This window comes from Lemur catta, chromosome 6 (genome assembly GCF_020740605.2).
Source record: "Lemur catta isolate mLemCat1 chromosome 6, mLemCat1.pri, whole genome shotgun sequence".
Lineage (NCBI taxonomy): Eukaryota > Metazoa > Chordata > Mammalia > Primates > Lemuridae > Lemur > Lemur catta.
In genome coordinates this window covers 70,145,621-70,159,559 of record NC_059133.1, presented here as the reverse complement: position 1 = coordinate 70,159,559, position 13,939 = coordinate 70,145,621, and the positions used below count along the sequence as shown (strand labels likewise).

General features: G+C 39.8%; 1 protein-coding gene across 1 annotated transcript in view; it reads right to left on the bottom strand.

Moving 5' to 3' along the window:
* Positions 1-2,943: 2,943 nt before the first annotated feature.
* The window catches only part of LOC123640574 (ovochymase-1-like), a gene marked incomplete at its 5' end in the record, with an annotated part of 30,406 nt that continues 19,410 nt past the window's right edge, over positions 2,944-13,939 (bottom strand). The window contains 9 exon segments of the mRNA XM_045555175.1: positions 2,944-2,988; positions 3,945-4,099; positions 6,624-6,819; positions 7,260-7,332; positions 9,545-9,725; positions 10,819-10,893; positions 12,399-12,434; positions 12,437-12,526; positions 13,282-13,375. Coding sequence (XP_045411131.1) covers positions 2,944-2,988; positions 3,945-4,099; positions 6,624-6,819; positions 7,260-7,332; positions 9,545-9,725; positions 10,819-10,893; positions 12,399-12,434; positions 12,437-12,526; positions 13,282-13,375 — 945 coding nt within the window.

Genomic DNA, 13,939 nt, shown 5'->3' with positions numbered 1-13,939 from the left:
AGAACACTTTCTTTATAGTCTCCAGTACCAACTATTGGAAATGCCAAGTTTACTGGGCCTCAGCATACTTTTGTCTTGAATACTTTCGTATGCCTAAGGATGCAGAGACCAAACTTATGACAATTATGGTGAAGAGTGCTACTAAAAAATAACAAAGAGTTCTCAACCTAGCGATTATTTCAAAAGTTGTGCCACACCCCTCTTGGAAAGATCGAGTCACTTTGGCCTCGCCTTCCATTGGTCTAGAGAAGGAATCGCCATTCCTCGCTGATGAAGCAAATTATTCTGAAAAGAATGGTGAAAAGTGCGGATTCTGTTTCAATCTTTAGAGTGAAACAGGATCCGCACTATTCACCTCTCACACAAAGGCACACTTCTCATGCCTGGCGTTAGTCCAATCCAACCCAGGACGGACAGAGGCCGTGCGCTTGCCACCTCAGAAAAATATCCCATCTCCAAAGAAGGATTCTTATGCTAAAGTGTGAAAAGTGCTCCCGTCCTTGAAAGCATGGTAAAAGGATGGCGAAATAATACTGAAATCAATGGTTTTTGCAAGGGCTATAGTACCAAGTATGAGAAATTCCAAGGCACCTGGGCCTCAGGAGAGTTTTCTGTGCGACAAGCATCCTAGGCTGAAGGAGGCAGAGACAAACCCTATCACGATTATTGTGAAAAATGCTATCAAAAATGGAAAATAATTATCAACATCCTGGTTATTTCAAAAGTGTCAGGCTAAAAGTGGAAACAGGATCTGCACTTCTCATCTCTGGAGATAATCAAACCAAACCCAGGGCTGAAAGAGGCCCTGCACCTACAGCCCACACAGAAATCTCAACTACAAGGGAGGATTCTTATGCTAATGGCTGAAAATTGCTCCAGTTCTGACAATAATGGTTTAACGATGGTGCAATAATACTTAAAAGACTGACTTCCTCAAAGGCTCCAGTAGCAAGCATTGGAAATGCCAAGGTACCTGGGCCTCAGCATAGTATTGTCTGCGAAACCACCTGAGGTTTAGGGATGCAGAGCCAAACCTTATCACCATTATGGTGAGTAGTGCCATAAAAAATGGCAAATAATTCTCCAACTAGTGGTTATTCCAAAAGGTCTGCCACACACCGCTGGAAAAATACAGTTACCAGGGCCTAGCCTTAGATTGGTCTAGAGAACCCGTCGCGATTCCCAGCTGATGAATCAAACGATTCTGAAAGGAACGGTGAAAAGTTCAGATCCTGTTTCAGTCTTTAGACTGAAAAGGGTCCGCACTTTTCACCTCTCACACAAAGGCCCACTTCTCATGTCTGGCGCTAGTCCAAAAAACCCAGGACTGACAGAGACCCTGCACTGGCCACCCCAGAAAAATATCGCCTCTCCAAAGAAGGATTCTTATGCTAACGATTGAAAAGTGCTCCCATTCTTGAAACAGTGGTGAAAGGATGGTGAAATAATACTGAAAACAATCCTATCTTCAAAGGCTCCAGTGCCAGGTATGGGAAATACCAAGTTACCTGGGCCTCAGTAGAGTTTTCTCTGCGAAAAGCTTCATAGGCTGAAGGATGCAGAGACCAACCGTATCACTATTACGGTGAAAAACGCCATGGAAATGGCAAATGATTACCAACATACTGGTCATTTCAAAAGTGTCAGCATGAAATCTGAAACAAGATCCACACTTTTCCCATCTCACGCAAATATCCACTTACCAACTCTGGGGACAATCGAATCAAACACAGGGCTGACCGAAGACCCGCACTTACACCCCACACAGAAATCTCAACTACGAGGAGGGATTCTGATGCTAATGCGTGAAACTGGCTCCGCTTCTGAAAATCATGGTGACACCACAGTGGAATAACACTTAAAGAACACTTTCTTTATAGCCTCTAGTACCAACTATTGGTAATGCCAAGTTTACTGGGCCTCAGCATACTTTTGCCTGTGAAAACTATCCTACGCTTAAGGATGCAGAGACCAACCTTTTGACAATTATGGTGAAAAGTGCTACAAAAAAATACCAAAGACTTCTCAACCTAGTGGTTATTTCAAAAGTTGTGCCACACCCCTCTTGGAAAGATCCAGTTACTTTGGCCTCGCCTTCGATTGGTCTAGAGAAGGAATCGCCATTCCTAGCCGATCAATCAAATGATTCTGAAAGGAACGGTGAAAAGTGCGGATCCTGTTTCAGTCTTTAGACTGAAACAGGATCCGCACTATTCACCTGTCACACAAAGGCGCACTTCTCATGTCTGGCGCTAGTGCAATCAAACCCAGGATGGACAGAGGCCGTGTGCTTGCCACCCCAGAAAAATATCGCATCTCCAAAGAAGGATTCTTATGCTAAAGGGTTAAAAGTGCTCCTGTCCTTAAAAAAATGGTGATAGGATGGCGAATTTATACTGAAAACAATGGTTTCTGCAAAGGCTCTAGTACCCTCTACATCTCTCATATTCTACAATAAACCATCCCTCAAATTCTACAATAAACTAAGGGAGAGGATGAATGCATTCCTTAACAGTACTTTTCTATCTGATTTTTATAAGATAATATTTAAGTATCTAGCAGACAGTGTTTGCACCATTCCCACGTTCCTCATATCTTCCAGTACCTGTGATTGCTCTGTGCCTGAGGGCTGTTCCCTCTCTCCTCTCCTCTCCAACCCAGGAGACAGCCCCAAAGCGTGGAAAATGCTGAGAAATTAACATTCCCTTCCCACAGCAGCCTCAAAACTATTACTTTTGGGAAGTAGTGTACAAGTACCCCAGTTCCCTCACCCTTGGATGGGTAAACATACCATGTGTATTTTGCATCACTGCCAGGGTTTTCCTACAGGATGAAGCTTTAGTCCCTCACTGTGGTAGCTGTCTTAATAGCACATCTATATTGGCTGCCTTCCCTTCCCTGGACCATCTCTCCTCACTGTCCAACCAGTGATGTCTATGCAGCCTAAAACAGATCATTACACTTGAGTCTTTGTCTCCGAGTCTGCTTCTGGGGAATACAAATTAAGATATGCAACATCAAAACAGAATTTAAGTAGTACTCGACACCATGAAAGGAAGGGTTTAATTACAATAAACTTATATTCAGTGTTAAGGAGGGGGGGACCTCATTCCTTCTTTCTTCGTGTTTTCACATGGAATGACTTGCTACCTAGATGCCCAGTTGCTTCTCCCCCTGGAGGTGACATCCATTGGTTCATGTTTCTTGACTGAGTGGTGGGGAAAACTATCAAAAAGTTGCAAAGACTAGAGATTCATTCTTTCTTCCCTCTCTACCCCAGACTAGCATCAGTAAGTCAGGAGTAGTGTGTCTGCCCTAAAGACCCAAACTTTCCCTTAGGTGGGCTGCCCCAGATTCACCATTGGAGGTGAACATACAGAGTGTCTGCAACTCTTTAGATTGTATATGTAAAGTCACATCCCTCAATTGACTCTGAATATTAAAGCTGGTATTTTACAATCCAGTCATCCATATTCTGTCTTTGTCTTAGTTGATTCTGAACTTGCCAATAGCAAGCTTGCCCAACTGACATCTTTGTGATGGATGTCACAAAGTGAGAATACACAGATTAGTAATAATTTACAACAAGAAATCTTTTAAAGTCATAAGTAGAATACGTAAGTCTAGAACCTTAATTTGTTTTTCTTTTCCCGAAGGCTTACCCATCTCTGAACACATCTCCCCGGCCTGGCTAAGGTGCTGCCATCCCACCTTCTCATGGGCTCCTGTGTGCCCACTGGCCACTCTGCCATCTCAGCAAGTTTGGATTAAGTGACTTGCTCTTCCTCTTATCCTGCCAGCCCTCATGCCAAAATGTGGTTGATGTTTGAGGCACAGGGCCAGCTTGGTCACAGTGGCTTCAAGAGTGGTTTCCTTCTGTCTAAGGAGACTCTCCAGCAAAAGGCAATTTTCTACCTTCCCGTACAAAATCAGAATCCTCTCACCTGGCAGAAATCTTTCCCTTCAGATGCAGCAAAGCCAGCACAGATCATCTTCTCTGTGATCTCTCCGGGGTGAGCAGAATAGTAAGTGTGTTCACAGACCTCTCTTTCTAACACAGACACTTGAATTTGCTGTAAGCGACGTGCTAGGCCACCATCTAAGAAAGACACAGATTCAGAAAGGGAGAAGCTCGATGATGAAGTAAGCAACAAGTGACGTTAAAGAAATATATTTAAGTGCAGACTTGCTCCATACCAACATAATTGTGGTCATTCCTTTGCCTGCACTGAGGTAGAATATTGGGGCAGGGAGGGAAATATAAGCATTCCATGTACCATGTCTTCATTTCCAGATTTGGCATCTTTACCATGGGCAGGCAAACAAGGCTAGACACACTGTTTTCTAGCTTATTTACAATTTAAATTCTGGTACATAAAATATTGCTGCATTAGAATTCAGAAATAAAAATTCCACAAAATATGAATTAGTGTTATATATGTTTTATGATTATAAATACATATGGTTACATATTTATACATACAAATATTTAAATATATTCTTATAAATATAACATATGCTTGCATGATTTCCTATTATAAACTGAAATCTTATTCCACTTTTTCCCTCTATCATCACTGAAGCTTAATCTCACCTTCAATTTGAGGTAACAATAAACAATTTCTTCTCATACTTGATGACCCTCAGGCAGGCCCGTGCTAACTTGTATTTTGCATGACTTATTCTATCATTTTAGATTTATGGCTAATGTTTTAAAAGTTGAGCATTTTATAGCCCTATGCCTTTTGGGGCAATATTAATAAAAATTACTCTACATTTATATAGCAGCCTAATATTTACAGTCCTTTACTCCAACGTAATGCGACCACATCGGGAGGCAGGTTAATCACACTAATCTCACAGGTGAAAACGCCAGACCTCTGAAAATTTGATCTCATATCTCTTACAGAACAGAACCAGGACTGAAGCCCAGGTCCAACTCTAAATCTTGCATTCTTTTTAATGTACTAAAAATTCTCTTTACAGGGTCCATCTCCATGAGGGTGGCTGAGGGTGGCTGAGGATGTATCAAACATTGAGAATTCATTTTTTTCTCCCAGCTGAAAAGAATGAATTCATCTTTTAAGTCTGTAACCACCTTTCAGTCGTCTAGTGGTCACAGAATTGGTGACGGTGGAAGGTGTTAGAGAGCAGGCACTTTTGTTCAAGGGCTTTGAGGCCAGTAAGTCAACCAATCCTTACTCTGAATGCTTCCTCTTTGCCATGTATGTGTCTAGTCCTGGGGAGAGGGTGGTGAGGACAGATCTGCCTCCAAGAGGCTCCCACTCTCATGGGTGGGAGGTAGCAAATGATTCCATAAAAGCATGCCAAGTACATTTAAACGCAGTGAGATGATGAACTGGGGAGTGTGGAATGTGATGGAAGGTCAGTCCTGCTGCAGCATTTGCTCCGAGAAAGGAAGCAACATTTTGGCTGAGAAAGGAATGATGGGGAAGCAGCAATTGTAACAGGAATGTCCCAAATGGGAGGACACAGGTGCAGAACTTCAGAAAGCAGAGAAAGCCTGGTGTTTAAGCGAAAGAAAGAAGGCCATGGGACCTGCAGGTTAACCAACAAGACACAAGAGGGAAGTGATTTTGGAGACCTACATGGAGGTCAGATCACACAGAGCTCTCCAAGCCGGGCCAAGCAGTTCAAACTTCATTCTAAGTGTAACGAGAAGCCATTAAGGAATGATTGTAAGCTGGGCCATGCCAGTCTCAAATCTTATAGCTTTGATATTTATCAGTCTTGGGATCTTAGCAAGTTACTTAAATCTTTGGGCCGTGACCCTCTCATTTGCAAAGCGGGGATGATAAAAACTCCTCACGTAGTGGGTGGCAAGATTTTATGAAAATGCAATTTGGCGGCAGGTAGCACGGTAAGCTGTGAGCATGAACACTGCAAGCAAAGATTCCTTTCTCCTTCAAGCTCACAGATTCCAAATAAATGACACACAGAAGGAAAACATACAAAGAAAATGATCTTATACAGTGAAAGAAGCAAAAAAAATGTATCAATCCATTCAGCTGTTTCAGTATTTTGCTATGCTTTTAAGAACTCTATAGTCTGCCAGGGGTTAGCAAACTATAGCCAGTGGGTCAATTCAGCACCATCCCCCAAACACAGGTCTGTTTTGTACAATCCAAGAAATGAGAATGGTTTGTGCATTTTTAGATGGGTGAAAAAAATATCCAAAAACTCAAATCTAAATAAATTTTATGAAGAAAGTGCTATTGGAATACAGCCACACCCAGTCTGTTACATATTGTCGGTGGCTGCTTTATGCTGCACAGACATATGCTTTATGCTTTATGCTGTAGACTTGAACAGTTGCAACAGAGACCATATGGCCTGCAAAGCCTAAAAGATTATATGGTCCTTTAGAGAAAAAGTTTGATGTCCCCTAATCTAATCTACTTATAATCTAAGTTATCCTGAAGGAAAAATTTGAAATAGCTCATTCTCTATTCACTTGCTGAGCTATTATTACCACTGAATAAAATACGGTTTCTATCTTTTAGAAAGAAGAGGGGCTAAAGCAGATACTGCTTGGTATCATTTCCATGACCTATTTTCAAAAATAAGTCGCAGTAATATTTATGCAAAAGTCAAATGTTTACCTTTACTGATGCTTCCCCATCCGGTCACAGCACAGATCTCCAAGGAAAACAGAGGCTCTGGGCCATGTGGGAGACACACCGGCCTCACTGCTGAGTTGTACTCCAATGGAGAGCTCAGCTGTATGAGGGCGATGTCAGAGTCATAGCTCAGAATATTAAAGTCTTCATGCACCACTATGCGTTTGGCCCTTCTCACCTGCACAGTGGCAAGCAAGCGCATTATAAGATAAGAAAGTCAAAGACTCAAGCAATTTCCTTGCATAATACTTCAAAGTAATCCTAAATCTCTGTATTTACATATATCAACAAAGAAGATGACTTTGTGCTAAATTCAAAAGAGCAATCTCGGTTTATAATTTGTGGGAGGCCACAAACCACCTTCTGAGAACTGGTGGTCCTAGAGAAACCAAGCTATGTGGACTTGTGCACATAAACCTGAGTTTGCATTTCCTGACCTACTTCACCTAATTCTCAAATTAAAATGTGACCTAAAATTGCATCTTTAAATGTGGTATAAAAAAGCATAAAAGGGCACCAGCAGATTACTAACTAATCACATATTTTAACTAACAGTATTCCCTGGCATGTGACAACATTCAGAGTATAAACAGAATGACCTTTAAAAATATTTCTCACCTGCTCAGTTGATTCCTTCAGGGTTCTATCATGGTCCCCAGCAATAATAGTCCAAGAGAGTGGATTATTTTTCCTAGAGAAAGAAAAGGTTGACGTGAAAATATTTTTTGTATTTTGGTCTCATCCCATCTGGCCTTACCATCATGCACGGTTCAGTTCAGCCAGGTGACACCCACTCCCCTGTCTGAGTGCCTCTGTGGTCTCCCTCCCAGGGAGGACACACGTGGCCTCTTGATCAGCAAGATTCCTTGTGGATCTTGCTCCCTTCTTTTGGCCATAAAATGTCCCTGAATCCCCTACCAAATATCACCAAAGTCTTTTTATAAGTTGAGAAGGAAAAAAAGAAAATTTAAAGCTTATTTTAATTTCAGTGATATGAATACATAAAAAAAAGTTACATTCATAACAAGGTAGCTTCTGGTCTATGTTTTACTGTTCAAAATTATCCAAGCACTATCTCACAGGGCTGTATCTTAAAGAACCAGCTTTTACCAAATCATCAGAATTGACGAAACTGGGAGTATAAAGAATTTATCAGCTCAAAAATAGGCAAAGCTCACCCATGGTGTTAGATATAAGGGTGCTGATTACTTTTAGGGGAATGATGACTGGAGGGGGATGAGGTGGCTGCTGTTGGGTGTTGGGTGTTGGGTGTCAGTAATACAGTCGTTCAGGTCTTGATCCGGGTGCTGGTTATGTGGGTGTTCCCTTTGTGAAAATTCTTGCACACTTTTGATATACTTCAAAAAGATGCTAGAAAACTTGAGTCACATCCATTAGTTGGCCATATATCAAAATCTCCAGCTGAAAAAATACCTAAGGAAAGAGTCCCTCAATTGCCACAAATATATCGTCACTTCTGCTTGGAGACTAAGTCACCCATTTTTTTTTTCAAAACTTTCTTCAGGAAAAGTTATTGAAATTATTTTTCAATACAACTTATTCAAAGGAGAAGTTTTTTAATACACGTAGGCATCTCCTTCCTAGTCACAATCATGCTCATTTCAATTCCTGGCATGATGAGCTTGACTTATCCATGTGTTTCAATATGCCTTTATTAGGGGAGTGAACTCAGGCAAAGTGCTTGGCAAGTACCTTGCAGATGGTAATGACTCCATAATGGCAGCCATTATCATTATTATTATCTGCCATGCACTCTAATGGAAGGACTGAACTTTGTTTTCAAAGTCATCCTCCAAATTATTTCAGTTTTTGGAGAAATCTCCATACTGGTTTTCATATAGTGGCTGTATTAATTTAAATTCTCACCAACAGTGTATAAGAGTTCCCTTTTCTCCAGACCCTCACCAGCACCTGTTTGTTTTTTTTTTTTTTTTTGAGACAGAGTGTCACTTTGTTGCCCGGGCTAGATTGAGTGCCGTGGTGTCAGCCTAGCTCACAGCAACCTCAAACTCCTGGGCTTAAGCGATCCTACTGCCTCAGCCCCCTGAGTAGCTGGGACTACAGCCAAGCGCCACCATGCCCGGCTAATTTTTTCTATATGTATATATATTTTAGTTGGCCAGATAATTTCTTTCTATTTTTAGTAGAGACGGGGTCTCACTGTGGCTCAGGCTGGTCTCGAACTCCTGACCTCGAGCAATCCACCCGCCTCGGCCGCCCAGAGTGCTAGGATTACAGGCGTGAGCCACCGCGCCCGGCACCAGCACCTGTTAATTGTCTTTTTAATAGCCCTTCTAGCTGGAGTATGATGATATCTCAGTGTGGTTTTTATTTACCTTTCCTTGATGATTAGAGAGGTTGAACATTTTTTCATATATCTATTGGCCACTTGTAAGTCTTTTTAGAACTATCTATCAATGTCCTTTGCCCACATTTTAATGAGATTATTTAGTTTTTTTAATGTTGAATTGAATTCCTTGTATATTCTGCATATTAGTCCCTAATAGGATGAGCAGTTTGCAAATATTTTCTCCCATTCAACAGTTTGTCTCCTCACTTTTTTTTCTTTGCTGTGCAGAAGCTTTTTAATATAGTACTGTCTATTTTTGTTATCTGTGCTTTTGAGGTCTTACCCTTAAAATCTTTGCCTAGACCAATGTCCAGAAGTGTTTTCCCTATGTTTTCTTCTAGATTTGATTAACTTTTTCCTCACTGATATTGTTTAAAAAGAGGCTAGATGGCCAAGTAAAATAACACTTGAAGATTCTCACCTTAGAAACAGTCTGGGTGATCTTAAGTAGTTAGACAGTTATCCTTGTGTCCTAGGCATTGTCTATAAACACATGTGCTAAGCAGATAAGAAAAATACCAATTTCACTCACGATTGCACACAGTGGGCTGCAGTCAGAATCCAAGTTGGCCTAATGATGGCACCTCCACACTGGTGCTCTCCTAGAAACCTTAGACCCACCTGCCATGGCCAACAGTGGGGGCAGGCTTCTTCCCCTCCTGCAATTCTTCTGGAAAGCCACTGGGGACTAAATGGAGGAATGCCACAAACACCTACAGCAAAGATGAAACCAATGACACAACCAGCTGAAATGATTAAGAACATACTCCTCCAAAGGCTTGTCATCATCAGCAATGGTAAATCCCAAATACCAAGATGAGCTTTATAACGACATTAGTTCCCAAGATCCATCTCTGAGGAATCTGATTTTAAAAAGCCAGGTGACTATGCAAGGCAATCAGAATTTTAGGTACTCGCCTACAGAATAATATTTACTTATTCACTGAACACTTATTTGGTGCTTACTATTTTCCAGGCACTATTACGGACATTGGTGATATTAAGTGAATAGAGCAAATAAAAGTGTCAGCCCTCATGGAACTTACATTCCAGGAGGAAAATTTCACATCCTTTAGCAATGAATCTACAAGATTCTTCATTATAAGTCCTTGTTTTTACCTTCTATTTTTATGGTATGAAACCATTTATCAATCCTCAAACATGTCAAATTTGCTTATGCATCTAAATGCTGTTCTCTTATATGAAATACTGGGACTCAGCTCAAGCGCTATGTTTTCCATGAAGCCTTCTCCAACTCCCCAGCAAGAGGCAGACATTTTCTCCTCTTATAGTTCTTCATGTAACTCTCTATTACAGTCCATCACCTTGCACATACTTAATACATGCAGGCAGAACAATGGAAAATAATCATATTTAGTATTTAACCTGATGCTTTAGAACATAAGGAAGTTAAAAAGATGCCAGTATGAGTTTTAAAAAATATACAAAAGACCACACAACCAAAAAAACTTTGTTTTCCTCCTCTGCCCCACAATGCATACTCATATTAAATATAGACTCTAGGAAGTCATTTTAGATATTAAGTTTGTACAGGGAGAGATGAGGATAAAGGATTGCTCTTGTAGGCCTTTCTTCCTGTCAAAAAGCTTATTTGTTCTTCCCTCTATTTATGAGTCTAAATATAAACCCAAACAGGATTCTGGAAGTTTTATAGACCCAGGTATAAGAACCATTTGTCTTCACTGCAGAGTTATATCAAATATAAGATGAGGATTTCTAAAAGAGACATCTAGTTAATGAAGAAAGGAAATTAAACAGATAATAACAACATGGCCATCAACTCACCATATGGAATAGCTTTTGCAGCAGATACAGGATTGGTTTTGGGAGGTGATGTCAGTTCAATTTCATTTGAAGTGTCTACAGAAGAAAATTTTTTAACTGAAAATATTTAGAAGTAGCCACACTAACTGACCCTACTTGTTTACCCTGGTCAATCATTAAAACACTCTACTGTAGATCTCACTACCACTACCATTCATATGCTAGATGCCACATCCCATAGATGTATTTCTTATATATCTCTTAATACCACTGCTGCATCTGGCTCTTTTAAGCACTTCCTCCTTCCTTGGCTTCATGACATTACTCTTGGTTTTCTTGATCAATCTATGGCCATCTCTTCTGAATATCAGGTTTTTTCTTCTTTTTGCTTTTTTCAAGATCCTGTTCTTCAGCCTGAAAATATATTCCTTAAGGTACTGTTCATTACCCTATTTTTATTCATCTAACATGTACATGATTTCAAGATTTCTGTCTTCAATCTAAATCTTTTTCTGAATTCTAGACCTAGGACTGCTAGATATCTCCATTAGGATTTCCAACAAGCTCATAGAGACTCACATGTCTCAAATGGAACCAAACGATTTTAATAGTCAACATTGCCTCATTTTTATGTTTCCTTATATCATGCAATGGCTCCACCATCTACCTAGCCACTCAAGCTAGGATCCTGAAAGTCATGCTGGACTTTTCTTCCTTCATATACTCCATGCCTTAACATATATAATCAAATACATCTAGAATAAATGATTTACAACGACTTCTTCACTGCTCTCCTTGCATGTAAGTTCGCCCATATTTTTCACATTGCTGTAGAGTAAGAGAAACGTAGGTGTGAATCCTAGCTCTACCTCTTGCCAACTGTACATTTTTGGGAAAGTCATTTAATTTCTCTAAGCCTCAGTTCCCTCGTCTATAAGAGGAGAGCAGCACACATACTTCCTAGATGTGTAAGGAGGAGTATATGCAATAGTACGGGTGAAATGCTCAGTCTATACCTGCTGCAGAGCAAGTAATTAATAAATGTTAGCTAGCTATACTATCACTCTGGTACTTACAGTTTAATGCCTTGTGCCCAACATGATCTAACACCTACCTTTTCTATCATTCCCTCCAAAACTCAATGTTATTTGTAGTTTTCTTATACATCATCCATTCTCTTTCATTAGGGTGTTTGCATATGAGATTCTTTTTGTCTGGGTAAAGTACACTGTATCTTCTAGAGTGCCAGGAAAACTACTAATGTGAAACCCTCTAACATTCTAAAACAGAGCCAATCTCATTTCTGAATTGCATTCTCTAATCTGAATCTCTACTTTTCATATATGGATTTTTTTTTATGTTCTAGTAGATGCCATTTCTGGAGTACAACCCTGAGATGCTTGCTAAATCACAGATTCCTGGGCCCCATCCAAGATCTATAAAATCTATTATAATAGATCTCTAGGAGTAAGCCTAGGAATATGCATTTTATGTTTCCAAGGTGATTCAAACACCCTATGTTTAGGTAAACATGGCTAAATTATCTTCTCTATAATTGTTTTTATAAACAAAAGTCCCTATTACCAGGTGTTCATGCCCACCTGAGAGCAAAAAGGTGATTCTAGCCTTGAAGCCTCAATATTATTTTCACCATCATTTGTAAAATGTGTCAGCATCATGTTATTAGGACTGAATAGCGGAGTGATGTTCAAGATTCCACAAAGTTTAGCTGAGAAGTTTTAGGGAACTCTGATTTATAGTTATAAAAATATTGTTCAAAGGTCAGAACACAGAGGTAAAATATAGCCCGAGTAATTTTTGAATCAGCAATTTTGGCTTTCTCCAAATTTGGTTTGTAAGCACAGCCTTACAACTCATGTGGGAATTAAACATTAGTTTCACAATAACAATGTACTATAATTTTATATCAAAGAAAAGGCTCTTATAAATAGGATAAAGACATCTAAATTCTAACATACACACAAACCTCAACTGATTGTATTTTTTTTACCTGTGTCTTCTCATTGTCTACAAATTAACACTCAAGTTTTATAAAATCGGGTCTTAAAATTAATTGTAAGACTCAAGCAGAAATTATAGCTTCTGGTTACTTTTCTTTGGTACAAACACCAGAATACCATCAACGAAGGAATTAACACAGAAAGAAGAAAGTGTAAAAGTTACCTTAAATAACTGTTAAAAATTTACTGTTACCATTTTCCCCTTTCTTTGGGGACTTCCTTTTCACTTTTCAAAAAGTCTGAAGCATTCTTCACATTTTTCAAGTTTTGATTAGAAACTTTACTGGTGAATCAATTGCTGACTCACAGATTTTAAAGCTAAAGATTTATGGCACTGTGAGTTTCCAGTGCAAGAAATTCACATCCCCACACTACCTCATGGTACCCAAGGAAGCCGGCCAATGCTGCATCTACTCTAGTTAATCTAAAGCTTTTCAAATTTAAAGGACAGAACATTACCCACCTAACTCAGGTTCTTCTTTGGAATCACCATAAATCACAACCGCCTCATAAATATGGTTTGGATTAAATTCAACAGTAAAGTCCTCAAAGGTCAACTGTACAAATTATAAACATAACAGAGAAGTGGTCATGGAAGTGAAGTTTAAAAAGTTTCCTGTGTATATTTAAAGGCTCTGTCACACCCGCGCACACCTTCAGATAGAAGTGTAAATAACTGCAGTCTTTTTGAAGGGCAATTTGGCAATGACTGCCAGGTTTAAATGCACAACCCAGTTGGCCCAGCAAGTCCAATTCTGGGAATTATATATATCCACATGTGTCCAAAAACAGTGATACAGGGATTTTTGAGGGCAACATTGCTGGCATGGACAAAGACTAGAAACTCACTAAACATCTATTAATAGGAAACTGGTTTAATCAGAAAACATCATATGATATTTTATGCAGTCATTAAAAAGAGCTCTGTAGGTGCATCTGGAAGTATCTTTGAGATATTTTACAGTGGACAAAACATTGCCAAGCAACATAAGTGTGTGTGTGTGTGTGTGTGTGTGTGTGTGTGTTAGTAAATGCTCAGAATACCTCTCTAGGGGTGCTGTCGTAATTAATCAGTGTTTGCCTCCAGGGCGTAGGATGGGAATCTGATGAGAAGAGGCCTT